General features: G+C 56.2%; 1 protein-coding gene across 3 annotated transcripts in view; it reads left to right on the top strand.

The window, feature by feature from the left end:
- Positions 1 to 1,029: 1,029 nt before the first annotated feature.
- LOC134366891 (three prime repair exonuclease 2) overlaps positions 1,030 to 13,315 on the top strand; it is a 32,691-nt gene continuing 20,405 nt past the window's right edge. For 2 of the 3 annotated variants that reach the window (XM_063083418.1, XM_063083420.1), the window contains exons 1-4: positions 1,030 to 1,149; positions 2,148 to 2,263; positions 6,070 to 6,137; positions 8,889 to 8,950. In XM_063083418.1, coding sequence (XP_062939488.1) covers positions 1,045 to 1,149; positions 2,148 to 2,263; positions 6,070 to 6,137; positions 8,889 to 8,950 — 351 coding nt within the window. In that variant the 5' untranslated portion in view covers positions 1,030 to 1,044. Of the gene's footprint in view, positions 1,150 to 1,546; positions 1,688 to 2,147; positions 2,264 to 6,069; positions 6,138 to 8,888; positions 8,951 to 13,315 lie in introns of those variants that run through there. The other variant, XM_063083417.1, reaches the window with a different exon arrangement.

The raw sequence follows: 13,315 nt of genomic DNA, 5'->3' as shown, positions 1-13,315 counted from the left end.
CTCCCTCCTTCCAGGACAGAACTAAGCCCTCTTCTGTCACCTGGATGACTACAGTTGCCTCCTAGCAGGTCCCTGGGTCTCCCTGCCTCTAGACATGCCCCCTGACCCCACCCTCCAGGAGATGGAAGGGCAGGGCACAGCTCCTTCCTGCTGGTCCAGTCAGCAGTTCTCAGGGGGCTTTGGAGGTCTGACGCAGGAGGGTCTGACAAATTTCATTCCAGGTTCGTAGTATTTGAGGGGCCTGGGAGATGCAAAGAAATTTGTAAGTGCACAGGCAGGAAGGAGCCATGTAACTGTCCATGAAGGTCAAAGATACCAGGAGAGGCATGGTGGGGGAGGGGGGCAGGGCCCAACATAAAGATAATAGCGAACATTTACATGGTGTTTTTTACGTGCCAGGCACTGTCCTAAGTAATTCCTAGCAATTATTACCTTATGCCATCTTCATTGGCGACCCAGTGAGGTTATCCCCATTAGGTGAGGGCAAGAAGGCACAGAGAGGTTAGGTAACCGGTCCAAAGTCATTACAGCTAGTGAGTGGTGGGGTCGGATTTGAACTCCAGAAACTTCCCTCTAACGATAGAGTGAGCTTGGGAATCAGGAGACAGAGTCCCGCGCTGGGAGATGGGACGCTCAAGTCCCAGTTTTTTCCTGCACTCCTTTTCGTCCTCCAGGGGGCCAAGGGTCCGCCTCGCTGAGGCCCGGCAGATCTCGACCAAGGCAGGCGCGCCCCCTGCTGGAGGAGCCTCGCCTCGACGCGTCCTCGTCTCCGGCCGCCGGCAGGGGCGACGCCAGCAAGGCCGGCGACAGAGAGCCAGCCCCAGCTCGGCCCGCTCCCCCCGCCCTGCCCCCTCCCCGCGGTTGGCCCCCTGCGTGGCGCCGGCGCGGCCGCGGCCCAATGGGAAGGCGCGCAGGGAGGCCACGCCCGCGCCCGCCGGCTGGTTCCGCCCCCGGGCCGGCGCAGCGGTGGGCGGGAAGAGCGCGCGCGCGTGATGGGCAGCCGGGCCGGCCAGTGAGGCCCGGGCGCGGCTCGGCGCGCGAAACATGGCGGGTCAAGACGCTGCCGGCGGCGGCGGCGGCGGCGACTACGAGGACGAAGGCGACGAAAGCGCGCTCCAGGCGGCCGTGGAAGTGTTCGGGAAGCTGAAGGTGCCGCGGGCCCAGGGGGCCACCCGGGGGCGGGGGCCGGGCAGGGCCCTGTCCGAGACCCGGGCGAGCTTGCTGCGGAAGTCAGCGGCGCTTTGCGGCCTACTGTCGCGGGTCCCGGCTGTGCCCTGTTCCCCCGCAGCAGGGCCTACTTGTGGAGCATCCATCTTGGCTGTTTGGGGTGCTTCGGGCCTTCGCTCTTGCTGTCTCCACGGCCCTCGCCTGGTAGTTGGGGCCAGCGCCACGCAGGGAACTCCGGAAGACCCGGGCGCTCGGAGCAAGTGCAGGGACAGAGGACGCAGGCCCTGGCCCCAAGGAGTTTGCGGGGTCTGGGGGAAGCTGATGGGCAGAGCCCAGTGCCACCCTGTCACGTCAGCGAGACGGGGGCTCGGCGTCAGATGCCAACTGTGTGCCGAGCGCCTGTTGGGTGCCAGGCACTCCTGGCCGGCCAGCCTCCAGAACCCCTCAACAGCCCCACAGGACAGTCCCCGCATCGCAGCAGTGAGGAAAGCGGCCCCAGGGGGTCAAGGAACTGTCCCAGGTCCGCTGTGTCCGTTCGCCCCTCCCCCGTCCCTCCGCGCCCCTACCCCGCTCCTGGGCTCCTCCTTCGCCCCGCCTCGCCTCACTCCTCCTCGGTCCCACTCGCCCCTCCCTCACCCCACTCCCTCCCCACCAAGACAACCTCAGTGGCCCCTCTCCCTAGGTCCCTCCCTTGCCCTCAGCCGGAAGCCTGGATCTCAGTCTCTCTCAAGGCCTAGTCTTAGGCATTGCTCCTAGGTCCTGCTGCCTCGGCAGCCCAGAGGGGGCGCACTTAAAGGAGTTGTCACAGGAAATGTGGGGCTGAGAGTGAGGGCACTTGAACTCTTGGCAAGATGGAAGGAGCGCAGGAAGGATGCGGGGCGGCAGCAGCTGTATGGGAAGAGCACACTTGCCGAAGTGCATTGTGATCCTTCAGTGATGGTGGCTTCCTAAAGCTTTTGGCTTTCCTTTTCCTTGCTTAGGACCTAAGCTGCCCCTTTCTCGAGGGTCTGTATATTACAGACCCAAAGACGATTCAGGAACTGCTGTGTAGCCCCTCGAAGTACCGTTTGGAGATCCTGGAGTGGATGTGTATACGGTAATGCCCTGGTTTCCTCTTGTTCTCAGTGTACACGGGAACCACCCACCCCACCTGGGGAAGATGGGGTTTGTGGTTTCTTTGAGTAGCTGTCCTCCCAGAGGGCTCCGTACCCTAACCCAGGCCACCGTGAGAGCAGCTGGTTAGGTAAGAAGTGCTGGCTGCCGAGCCATGTTGAAGTTGGGGGTGAAGTGGCCCCCAGCAGTGCTGGGCTGGTCCAACCACTACCTTGTTTGAGTGTTGAGCTTAGCTTCTGAGCGCCTTTGTTGCTTTAACTCCTAGTTTGGAGATTCAGGGCTGTCAGAGACCTGAGAAATGCTCTACTTCAGTCCTCTGATTCTCAGACTAGGAAGCTGAGGGTCAGGCTGCAGTCCAGGAGCCTGTCTCAGGTCTTACAGTGTAGGAGTGACAAGCAGGGCCAGGATGCGGGGCTCCTGCCTTGTTTTCAGCTCACTGGGTGGCCATCGTGAGCATCAGCTCTTGCCAGCTTCTGTACCATGACTCTGTTTCCCTGTCTTTTGGACCAGGGGGTGGCATGGTATGTGTCTGCCATCATGCAAGGCCTGTGGCAGCAGGGTGCCCTTCCTGAGTATGTGTGCTGGAAGCAAAGCCTGGCCGGATGGCAAGGGGAAAATTTAAGAATGTCCCACTGACTGTCCATTTCTTGGGAACACCATGCCCGGGGCAGACGTTCTCCCCTTGGTGATACAGCCCCTGAGCTGTCTTAAAGCTGTAGGTGGGAAAGGCTCACCCAGCCCTCATGGAGCACAGACTCCTGTGGTGTTTGGCATGACACCCAGGGACCTCCCTAGGATGAACATGGTCTGTTGGTACAGAGTCTCTTGTGAGGCCAGGCCTGGGCCTGCCCCTCCCCAGCCCATGGGCTGCTAGTCCTTGCTACTGAGGAAGGGGCCTAGGTAGGAGCCTGGCAGTGGAGCAGTGAGGAACCAGCCTGTACCCAGCTGCTGGGGTCTGCTAGGCCGAGGGAGGTCAGCATGATGGCCCCAGAAGAAGGAGGTGTTTTTATGTTTGAACCTTTCCAGCATCCTTTCTTGCCACCTTCCAGAACCTTCCTCAGGCCCCTCTCCAGGCCTCAGCACACACACCTTTTCCCCTCACTGACATTGTTCCCCTCCTGGAAATGCCTGTCATGTCTCTGCGTGTCGTATATCCTCTTATACAGCCCTCAAGGACCCAGCTTATGTGTCCTGTATCCTTTTAAAACATCTGTTCTCAGGGCAAAATGTATTCCTCCTTCCCCTGGACTCCCACAACCTTTTGAGCAAACCCCACCCCTTCCAGAGCCCCCAACCAGTTGGTGCTATCTTGACCTGCTGTCCTGTTTCTCCAAAGCACAGGCTGCAGTACAGTGTGGGCACATGGTTGGGGATGCTCCAAGGTGCGGCTCGCCGAGCAAATGCTGGAGCTTTAGCGGACACGAGTCCCAGTGTCAGACAGAAATGATGCACATTTCTGCAGTCTGAGCTGAGTGGTGTGGGTGTTGGCAGGGAGGAGGTGGCATTTGATCTGGGAGGGTCCAGGTAATGGTGGGCCACTCATTTGGACAGGTGTAGGGGGTTGAGATGTGGAGGGAGAGCTGCAGGCCGAGTGGCAGCTTGGGGCAGCTCACTCAGGGCCTTGTAAGCTGCGTGAAGACCTTTGAACACTGTGCTCTGGTCAGGACAGGCATGGGACCAGGGGAGCGACGTGCCAAAATTGGCAAGGTGACTCGGGGGCTCTGTGACAGATGGATTTGGAGGGGAGTGTCCAGAGACAGGGAGACCAATACTCTAGGAAAAGACAGCAGGAGCTGGGCTTGGAGTGACAGACAGCTCATGTGACAGCCACTGCTGGCCCTAGAAAGACCAATGCCTGGTCCAGGAACCTGGGAGGAGAGGCAGTAGTGGGGATGGCACGGCCAAGTGCACGGGTATGGAGCGAGCTCCTGGGGGGAGGCACAGATTCTCTAGGCTCGGACGGAAGCCACCGGCCAGTAGGGAGCCAGGATGCTGTGGTGGCTGGAGAGGGATGGGTAGGAGGCCAAAGCCGTCCCTCAAATGCTTGTAGTACTTCTCTAAATACCAGAAATGGATCCTTTTGAGAAGTGGCCAGGGAATATACAATGGCATTGTGTAATCCCAAGTTGGCAGAAGTGCCTTAGGCCTCTCAAGGCTCCTAAAGGAGGACCTGATGGATTTCAGTTTCTTCCACGTTTCCCGTTGCCTTTCTCTGCATGTGGCTGTACCACATCAGCCCCCAGCTGCCTTTCTCACCTTCTCTCTGTGGAACCTGGAAGCCACACCCAGGGTTGGCCTTGGGGCCTGGTGGATGCTGGGCATTGGCCCTCAGTGTGGGGCAAGCTGAGCCACATGGTCCCTGGCTGCTGAGGTCAATGCCTGCTAGGTTTCCTTGGTGCTTTAGAGGCCTCGAGCACCATTGTTTCTACTATGGTGCCTGCTGCATCATAAAATCGACTCTAATGAAAGCTTTGAGTCAGGCTGTTTGGACTTCTGTGGTTTGGTTTCTGAGTGTGTTGAGGGGTTTGCTGTGTCCAGCCTCATAGAGCGGTGATTGCTCTCTGCTCCAAGGGCACCTTGTGATCAGGGACATTGCCTGGCAGCCCGGCCAACAAAGGCCAGCCTCCTTGCACTTTCTCCTTCCTCCCCAGCCCTGTTTGCACAGAACCCATGGTGATGGTCTTAGTAAGTACTCAAGGCCGGTGGTGCAGCTGAGGCAGCTGGGCCCAGTCTAATGTCTGCTGCAGTCCTGGGACAGGCAGTTGGAGCAGTGAGCCCCCTGTCCCCATGGAACAGCCACCATGTCCTTTCCCAGCATGCTGAGCCAGCAGGCGGTGGTGGGGTGGTGTCTAGGCTCCAGCAGCCCTGTGGAAAGAGCCTCTCTCTGTACGTGGGGACCTGCTGTGGTGGCGAGCTCTCTTGCAAGCAGGTGGCGGCTTCAGCAGCTGGAGCGATGTTCCCAGGGTCTCAGTGTGGTGCCAGCCATGGAGTTGGGGCTGGGGGTGCAGCTCTTGGACTGTGCTCTGCTGAAGGAGGAGACCTAACGTAAGACTTGAGCTGGGTGTCACTTGCGACGTGTGCCTGGGTATTGCGGGACTTCCTACTTTCCATGCAGTTGGTGGCTGAAAACGGTTGCTGTCTTAAGGCAAGATGCTTGCTAGTGGCCACTGTCATGTGCTGGCCACCAGGTTAGGCCCCAGAAATACAGAACGGAAAGCCAGCTCCAGTCCTCAGTGAGCCCATGGCCTGGAAGGTGAGAGCCCAGTGGAAGGACAGTGCCCAGTCCCCGCCGGAACAGAGGGAAGCTGAGGTAGCTACTGACTTCCCAGGGGAGGCCCTGTCCATCAGGAGCTGGCTGGAATCAAGTGCTCCACCCTGGAGGAACAGATGCTGAATTGGGCAAGGACATGAGGAGCCCAGTGACAGCCCGGGGCTGGGCACCCTCAAAGCAAACCGTGCCACCCCTTTCAGAAAGAGCTCAGGGTGCTGAGGAATCTGTTCTTTCTCCTCTTGCGCAGTCCTCTCCTTTTTTTTTTTTTAATCGTGAGACGAATTTTCATTTTGGTATTCACATTCACATTTCTGAGGTAAACTTTCGAAGTATTTTTTTATCCGAATAATTTATGGAGATATAATTCACATGACGTAAAATTAACCATTTTAAAGTGAACAGTTAGTGGCATTTAGCGAATGTACAAGTAATTCACATTTTAGAGCACGTGTATGGAGGGGGCATTAGGAGGAGTCTCTGGCCCTCTAGTCCTGACTGGCTTTGCTCTTTGCCTGCAGGGTCTGTCCCTCCATGCAGAACACATTCAGCTCGCTGAAGGCGGCCCCGGTGGAGGTGAAGATCCGAGGTAGGTCTCGTTATGGGTGTGTGGAAGTTGGTGGTAAATTCTGGTAAGTTCTGAGAGTGTTTACAGCCTCTTTACCAAGTTGCAGTAAATTTTCCGTCAGGTTGGTATTTTCTTCTGGATGGTGCACACCCTACAGATGTTGCTAGAGCCTTCTAGTATCAGAGTCCCCCAGGCATGGCGAGTGGGAGAGCTCCTCTTGCAGGGACCAGAGCGTGTCATCTGCCACGGTGCTGGTATGCAGAAGCAGTGATTCTTGCCAGTGCCAGCAGTGGTTCTGTCCCCCGTCTCACTGGTGTGTGTACACATTCTCCACACATGGCCTTCCTTGCAGCACAAGTGGCTCTTTGCTGGGGCTTAGCTTGCAACGTCTTCTTTTTGATTGTTTCTTGGTAGAAACTGTCCTTAACCCGGTAGTGAACACCATATGAAGGTGAGCAGAACTGCAGCTCCCAGTCGCTGGCTAACTTTTCACCTTCAAAATGGTGTCCACAAAGGTTGATAGAATTTCAAAGGTCAAATTTTTTATGGGCCTGTGTTTATCCCGATCACTCCAGGGTGGGTAAACTGGACCCTGGAGCCCTGATCCATGCTCCAGCTGACATTGCTAAATTATCTGGGGACATTTGTCTCTGCGGCTGAAATGGGCTAGAAGAACAAGGCATTGTGACTTGGAGCAGCCTTTGGGCTGGCCTGGGCCACACAGAAGTGCTACCCTTCTTCCCAGGGCTGTCGTGTCTGGTTCTTTCCTACTGATGGGACCACCCAGAGGCATGCACACATGCTGACCCTGTCCTCGGCCCTCTAGCTGGCCCTGATCCCAGCCACAGCCTAGACTTCACCATTCTCAGCCTCGGTTTTCTCTTCTGTAAAGTGGGGATGAAAACCCCAGCCTTGCCAACCTCATTGGAGGGTGCCGAGAGTCATGCGTGTCAGAGAGTATAAGTGGGAGAGACTAGGACAAGTAGAGGGTTAGGGTAGTTCTCGAATTCATCTGACAAGTATTTAAGGAGCACCTGCTCCCTGCAAGGCACTGAGTCGTGCTGCCCTCATGGGGCTGTGTGCTGGCTGGGAGGGACAGGTGCTAAACAGAAGGCAAGAAGATTCTCAGTGTGTCGGACAGGGAGGAGCACTTACACAGCCAGGTAAGGGCAGAGTGGTGGCCGGGTGGGTTGGGGGATGGGTGGTACTGTTGGTAGAAGATGGCAGGAAGGCAGGGAGCAAGGAAGGCAGGGAGCAAGCCAGGCAGGTGTCAGGAGGAGGAGTGTTCTGGGTGAGGGAATAGCAAGTGCCAAGGGCCTGAGGTGGCCTTGTGCCTGGCAGCTTTGAGGACCACTGAGAAGCCAGTGTGCCCTGAGCAGAGTGGGAAGTGAGAGGAGAGTGGGGGGAGGGCAGGAGGGATCAGAGCCAGATTAGGCCAGGCCTTGTGGGTCACGGAAGAACAGTGGCTTTTACTCCGAGGAATGCTGCAGTCTGCTATTTGGTTTGACAGGATCCCGGGGGCACTGTGTCGAGAATAGGAGCACCGGGCAGTGGCGGGGAGGCCGGTGGGGGTGTTGCAGTGACGGATCCGGGTGAGGGGTGGGGGGCAGTGGCAGGGGCACTGGCCAGGTCCTGGATGTCCAGTGAAGGGAAGGTTGACTGGACTCGCTGAGAAGGAGACAGGGTCAGGGAGGATTTGGGGTTGAGGGCTTGGGTGGAGCAGTCTTGCTTGGGAGTGCAACTGGCATTTGTACAGCGTTTCCAGGGTTACTGAGTCCTTTCACACAGATGCTCTGCTTGCTTCTTGCAACAAACCTTCCAAAGCAAGGGCCGGCCCATGGCTCACTTGGGAGAGTGCAGTGCTGATAACACCAAGGCCACGGGTTTGGATCCTATATAGGGATGGCCGGTTAGCTCACTGGCTGAGCGTGGTGCTGACAACACCAAGCCAAGGGTTAAGATCCCCTTCCTGGTCATCTTTAAAAAAAAAAACAAACAAAAAAACAAAACCTTCCAAAGCAGATGCCATCCAGGGTTGTGCCTGTTCTGTTGCTGAGGGATGGTGGGGGTTGGAGACGGGCCTTGCCTGTGAGGGGAGTGAGGGTATTGCCACAGGGCTGGCACCACCCCCAGACTTTCTGGCTCCAAGTCCTGGCCTTTGTATACCAAAGGTTTACTCAGCAAATGCCCTGGCACCCTGGAAGATGTGGCTGGGCATTCTGCACCATGTGGGCACTCAGGTCCCCATCTGGACAGTGGAGCCAAGGCTCACTTCCTAGGGTTGCTGGCAAGATGACAAGAGATGATGATATGAAAGGCCTTTAGGACATCGACATATGTAAGTGGTGGTCCCTGTTGCCTTGGCCTCACAGTGTCTCTGAGAGGCTGGCACACAGCATGTTTCGGAGGTTCTTTGACCTCTGTCTGCTCCTCAGGCAGCTGGCTGGCTTCTGCTCAAGCCAAAGTTCTAGAGTCCCATACATGCAAGTGCATCGGGTGTAACCCCTTCTTTCTAGGCGAGGAAACTGACGCCCAGAGAGGGTGCAGGTCACCCAGCAAGAGGCAGCCCTGGCACCTGGGTGTGCCTTCCCCCTGCCCCCTTGTCCACCCCGGTCTTCTGTGCCCAGTCTCACGGATGCTAGGTCTGCTGTTGATGCAGCGGGAGCACCCTCCCCAGGGAAGAGCCTCGGCACCCTGTGTGTTGTGAGCCTCTTGGGTGTCCTCTTCTGTTTGGGTGGTGTCTACAGTAACAAGGTCTTTGTCCTCCCACAGAGATGGTGAAACTAGGCCATGAGCTGATGCTGTGTGTGTCAGATGACCAGGAGCTCTTCAGGGTAAGAGAGGGTCCTCGTCTGTCCCCACAGAGGACGTGCATGCTTTCTGCCCTGGGCTGGGGACCTCAGTGATGCTGGAACAGGGATGGGAAGAGTTTCTCTCCCAGTGCCTTCGAGGCTCCTCAGGCCCGGAGCTGGCTGGGTGCCTGAACAGGCGGTTTCTCTGGGTTTCCCTGGGGCAGGAAGCAGCAGGACTCTCTTGGGTAGACCCTAGCCATCCCTCAGGTGGAGGGTGGGGGCGGCTGTGAAGGTGGAGGTGCATTTCTGGCTTATGATGACCAAAGGGACAGAAGGTGCATGCTGTGCTTTGGTGATGACTTCATGCTTGCCTGGCGCTGAGGTACGTACTTCACATGCCGGTAATTGTCACACTCACCCTTGGCAAAAGGTGTTTGTCTTAGCCCCATTTCACAGAGGAGGTTACAGACCAACCACTGGAGGCCACACAGTGGCAGAGCCAGGCCTCAAACTGAGGCTCTGGCTCCTGAGCCCATGCGTCCTCCCCAACATGCTGCTGCCCCGAGTCTTAGATGGTGGTGCCCTCATCCACCCCACAGTCACCCGAAGAAACCCCACCATGACCCTTAAAATTTCAATTTTTAAAATAATTATTTCCACTTTTTGAATAATGCTGCTACGAACATTCTTATGTAAGTTTTTGACTGAATGCCTGTTTTCAGTTCTCTTGCGTATATAGCTACAGGTGGAATTGCTGGGTCACACGATAACTCCATTTTTGACATTTTCAAAAACGGCCAAACTGTTTTCTGAAGTAGCTGCAGCTTTTTACATTCCTACCAGCCCCGCAGGAGGGCTCCAGTCTCTCCCCATCCTCACGAACACTTGTTATTGTCTGTCTAGTCACTTCGAGCCATCCTGGTGAGTGCGAGGCGGTGTCTCACTGTGGTTTTGATTGGCATTTCCTTGATGACTAATGACGTAGAGCATCTTTTCCTGAGCTTATTGGGCATTTGTATATCATCTTCGGGGAAATATCTATTTAAGTTCTTTGCACATTTGGGTCATTTGTCATTTATATCGTTGAATTGTACGAATTCTTTATACTGCTCTTTTTAAAAATTATTATTCTTCATATATTCTAGATACAAGGTACATCCGGTATTTGATTTACACATATTTTTCTCCCATTCTGTGGACTGTCTTTTCATTTTCTTGATGAATCCTTTGGAATACAACAGCCGATCGATTTCTTTGGTCACTTGTGCTTTTGTTGAATCCATCGCCAAACGCAACATCATGTTTTCTTCTAAGAGTTTTATAGTCTCAGCTGTTGTATTTAGGCCTTTGATCTATTTTGAGCTTTTTTTTTTTTTTAACAGTGAAGGAACATAAAATCTATTACTTTCTGTACGTTAAAAAATCCCATAGACACAATGGCAAATTGGAAATTCGTTAAAGTAATATGTATAGGCTTACTACTTTATTTATTTACTTATGTATTTATTTATTTTATTAGCATATTCATTACTACAAATCGTATTATTCTCTATGCCCCTTACCCAACCAATGACTCCCAAACCCCCCTCCCTCCCTCCACCACACGTCTAATACCCTTACATTTGTTCTATCCTTCTGAGAGTTCAACATTTTATTGTGGCCTTCCTTCCCTCCCTCTCTCCCTCCCTCCTTCTCCCCCTTCACTCACTCCTTCCTTTCTTCCCTCCCTCCTTCCTTCCTTTCTTCCCTCCCTCCTTCCTTCCTTCTTTCCCTCCCTCCCTTTCCTTCCTTCCTTCTCTCCCTCCCTCCCTCCTTCCCACCCTCCCTCCCTCCCTCCCTCCCTCCCTCCTTCCTTCCCTCCCTACCTCCCTTCGTGCTTCCTCCTCTCCCTTCCTCCCTCCCTCCCTCCTTCCATCCCTCCCTCCCTTCCTCCTTCCTCCCTTCCCTCCTTCCTTCCCACCATCCCTCCTTCCTTCCCTCCCTCCCTCCTTCCATCCCTCCCTCCCTTCCTCCTTCCTCCCTTCCCTCCTTCCTTCCCACCATCCCTCCTTCCTTCCCTCCCTCCCTCCTTACTTCCTTCCCTCCCTCCCTTCCTCCTTCCCTCCTTCCTTCCCTCCTTCCTTCCCACCATCCCTCCTTCCCTCCTTCCTTCCTTCCTTCTCTTCCTCCCTCCCTCCTACCTTCCTTCCCTCCCTACCTCCTTCCCTCCTTCCTTCCTACCCTCCCTTGCCCCCTCCTTCCTTCCAACCCTCCCTCCCTCCCTCTTTCCATCCCTCCCTCCTTCACTCCTTCCTTCCCTCCCTCCTTCACTCCTTCTTTCCTTCCCTCCTTCACTCCTTCCTTCCCTCCCTCCCTCCTTCCTTCCTTCTCTCCCTCCCTCCTTCCTTCCCACCCTCCCTCCCTCCCTCCCCCCTTCCGTCCCTCCCTCCCTCCTTCCGTCCCTCCCTCCTTCACTCTTTCCTTCCCTCACTTCCTCCCTCCCTCCCTCCCTCCTTACTTCCTTCCCTCCCTCCGTCCCTCCCTCCCTCCTTCCCTCCTTCCTTCCCTCCTTCCCTCCTTCCTTCCCACCCTCTCTCCTTCCCTTCTTCCTTCCTTCCTTCTCTCCCTCCCTCCCTCCTACCTTCCTTCCCTCCCTACCTCCTTCCTTCCTTCCTTCCCTTCCTCCCTCTTTCCATCCCTCCCTCCTTCACTCCTTCCTTCGCTCCCTCCCTCCCTCCTTCCTCCCTCCCTCCTTCCTCCTTCCCGCTCTCCCTCCTTCCTTACTTCCTTCTCTCCTTCCTCCCTCCCTTCCTCCCTCCTTAGTTCCTTCCCTTCCTCCTTCCCTCCCTTCTTCCTTCCTTCCCTCCCTCCCTCCTTCCATCAGTCCCTCCTTCACTCCTCCCTTCCCACCCTCCCTCCCTCGCTCCTTCCTTCCTTCTCTACCTCCCTCCCTCCTTCCTTCCTTCCCTTCCTCCCTCCTTCCCTCCTTCCTTCCCACCCTCCCTCCCTCCTTCCTTCCCACCCTCCCTCCTTCCTTCCTTCCCTCCCTCCCTCCCTCCCTCCTTCCATCCGTCCCTCTTTCACTCCTTCCTCCCCTCCCTCCCTCCTTCCATCCCTCCCTCCCTCCCTCCTTCCTTCCTTCCCTCCCTCCCTCCTTGTCTCCCTCCCCCCCTCATTCCTTCTTTTCCTCCCTCTCTCCCTCCCTCCCTCCTTCCTTCTCTCCCTCCCTCTTTCCCTCCCTCGCTCACTCCTTACTTCCTTCCTTCATTCCTTCCCGCTCTCCTTCTCTCCATCCCTTCTTCCTTCTTTCCCTCCCTCTCTTCCTCCTTCTCTCCTTCCCTCCCTCCTTCTTTCTTTCTCTCCCACCCTCCCTCTTTCTTTCCCTCCTTCCCTCCTCCCTCCTCCTCTCCCTCCCTCCTTCCTTCCTTCCCTCCCTCCCTTCTTCCCTTCTTCCTTCCCACCCTCCCTCCCTGCCTCCTTCCTTCCTACCCTCCCTCCCTCCTTTCCTTCCCTCCCTCCTTTCCTTCCCTCCCTCCCTCCTTCCTTCCTCCCTTTTTCCTTCCTCCACTCTATCCATCCATCCTTCCCTCCCTCCCTCTTCTCCCTCCGTCCCTTCCTCCTTCCTTCCTTCCTTCTCTCCCTCCTTCCTTCTTTCCTTCCCTCCCTTTCCTTCCTTCCTTCCTTCCGTCCCTCCTTCTCTCCCTCTCTGTCCCTTCTCCCTTCCCTCCCTCCCTCCTTCTCTCCTTCCTTCCCACCCTCCCTTCCTCACTCCTTCCTTCCTTCCCTCTCTCCCTCCCTCCCTCCTACCTTCCTTCCCTCCCTATCTCCTTCCCTCCTTCCCTCCCTACTTCCTTCTTCCTTCCCTCCCTCCCTCCCTCCCTCCCTCCTTCTCTTCCTATCTCTCTCACTCCCTCCTTCCTTCCTTTCTTCCCTCCCTCCTTTCCTCCTCTCTGCCCCTCCCTCCGTCCTCTCCCTCCCTTCCTCTCTCCCTCCGTCCTTCTTTCTTTTCCTCCCTCCTTCCTTCCTTCCCACCCTCCCTCCTCTCCCTCCATCCCTCCCTCTTTCCTTCCTTCCCTCCCTATCTTCTCTCCCTCCCTCCCTCCGTCCTTTGTTCCTAACTTCCCTTCCTCCTTCTCTCCCTCCGTGTCTCCTTTCCTTCCTTCCCTCTCCTCCCTCCCTCCGAGCTCTTTCCTTCCTTCCCTCCTACCCTTCTCTCCCTCCCTCCCTCCCTCCTTCCTTCCTTCGTTCCTTTCCTCCCTCCCACCTTCCCTCCCACCCTCCCTCCTTCCTTCCTTCCTTCCCTCTGTCCCTCCCTCCCTCCCTCCTTCCTTCCCTCCCTCCCTCCTTTCTTCCTTCCTTCCTTCCTTCCCTCCCTCCCTCACTCACTACTTCCTACCCTCACTCCTTCCCTCCTCTTTCTCCCTCCCT

Source organism: Cynocephalus volans, chromosome X (genome assembly GCF_027409185.1).
Source record: "Cynocephalus volans isolate mCynVol1 chromosome X, mCynVol1.pri, whole genome shotgun sequence".
NCBI classification, from domain to species: Eukaryota; Metazoa; Chordata; class Mammalia; order Dermoptera; family Cynocephalidae; genus Cynocephalus; species Cynocephalus volans.
Note: the sequence above shows the minus strand (reverse complement) of the source record. Positions and strands in the feature narration are given on the sequence as shown.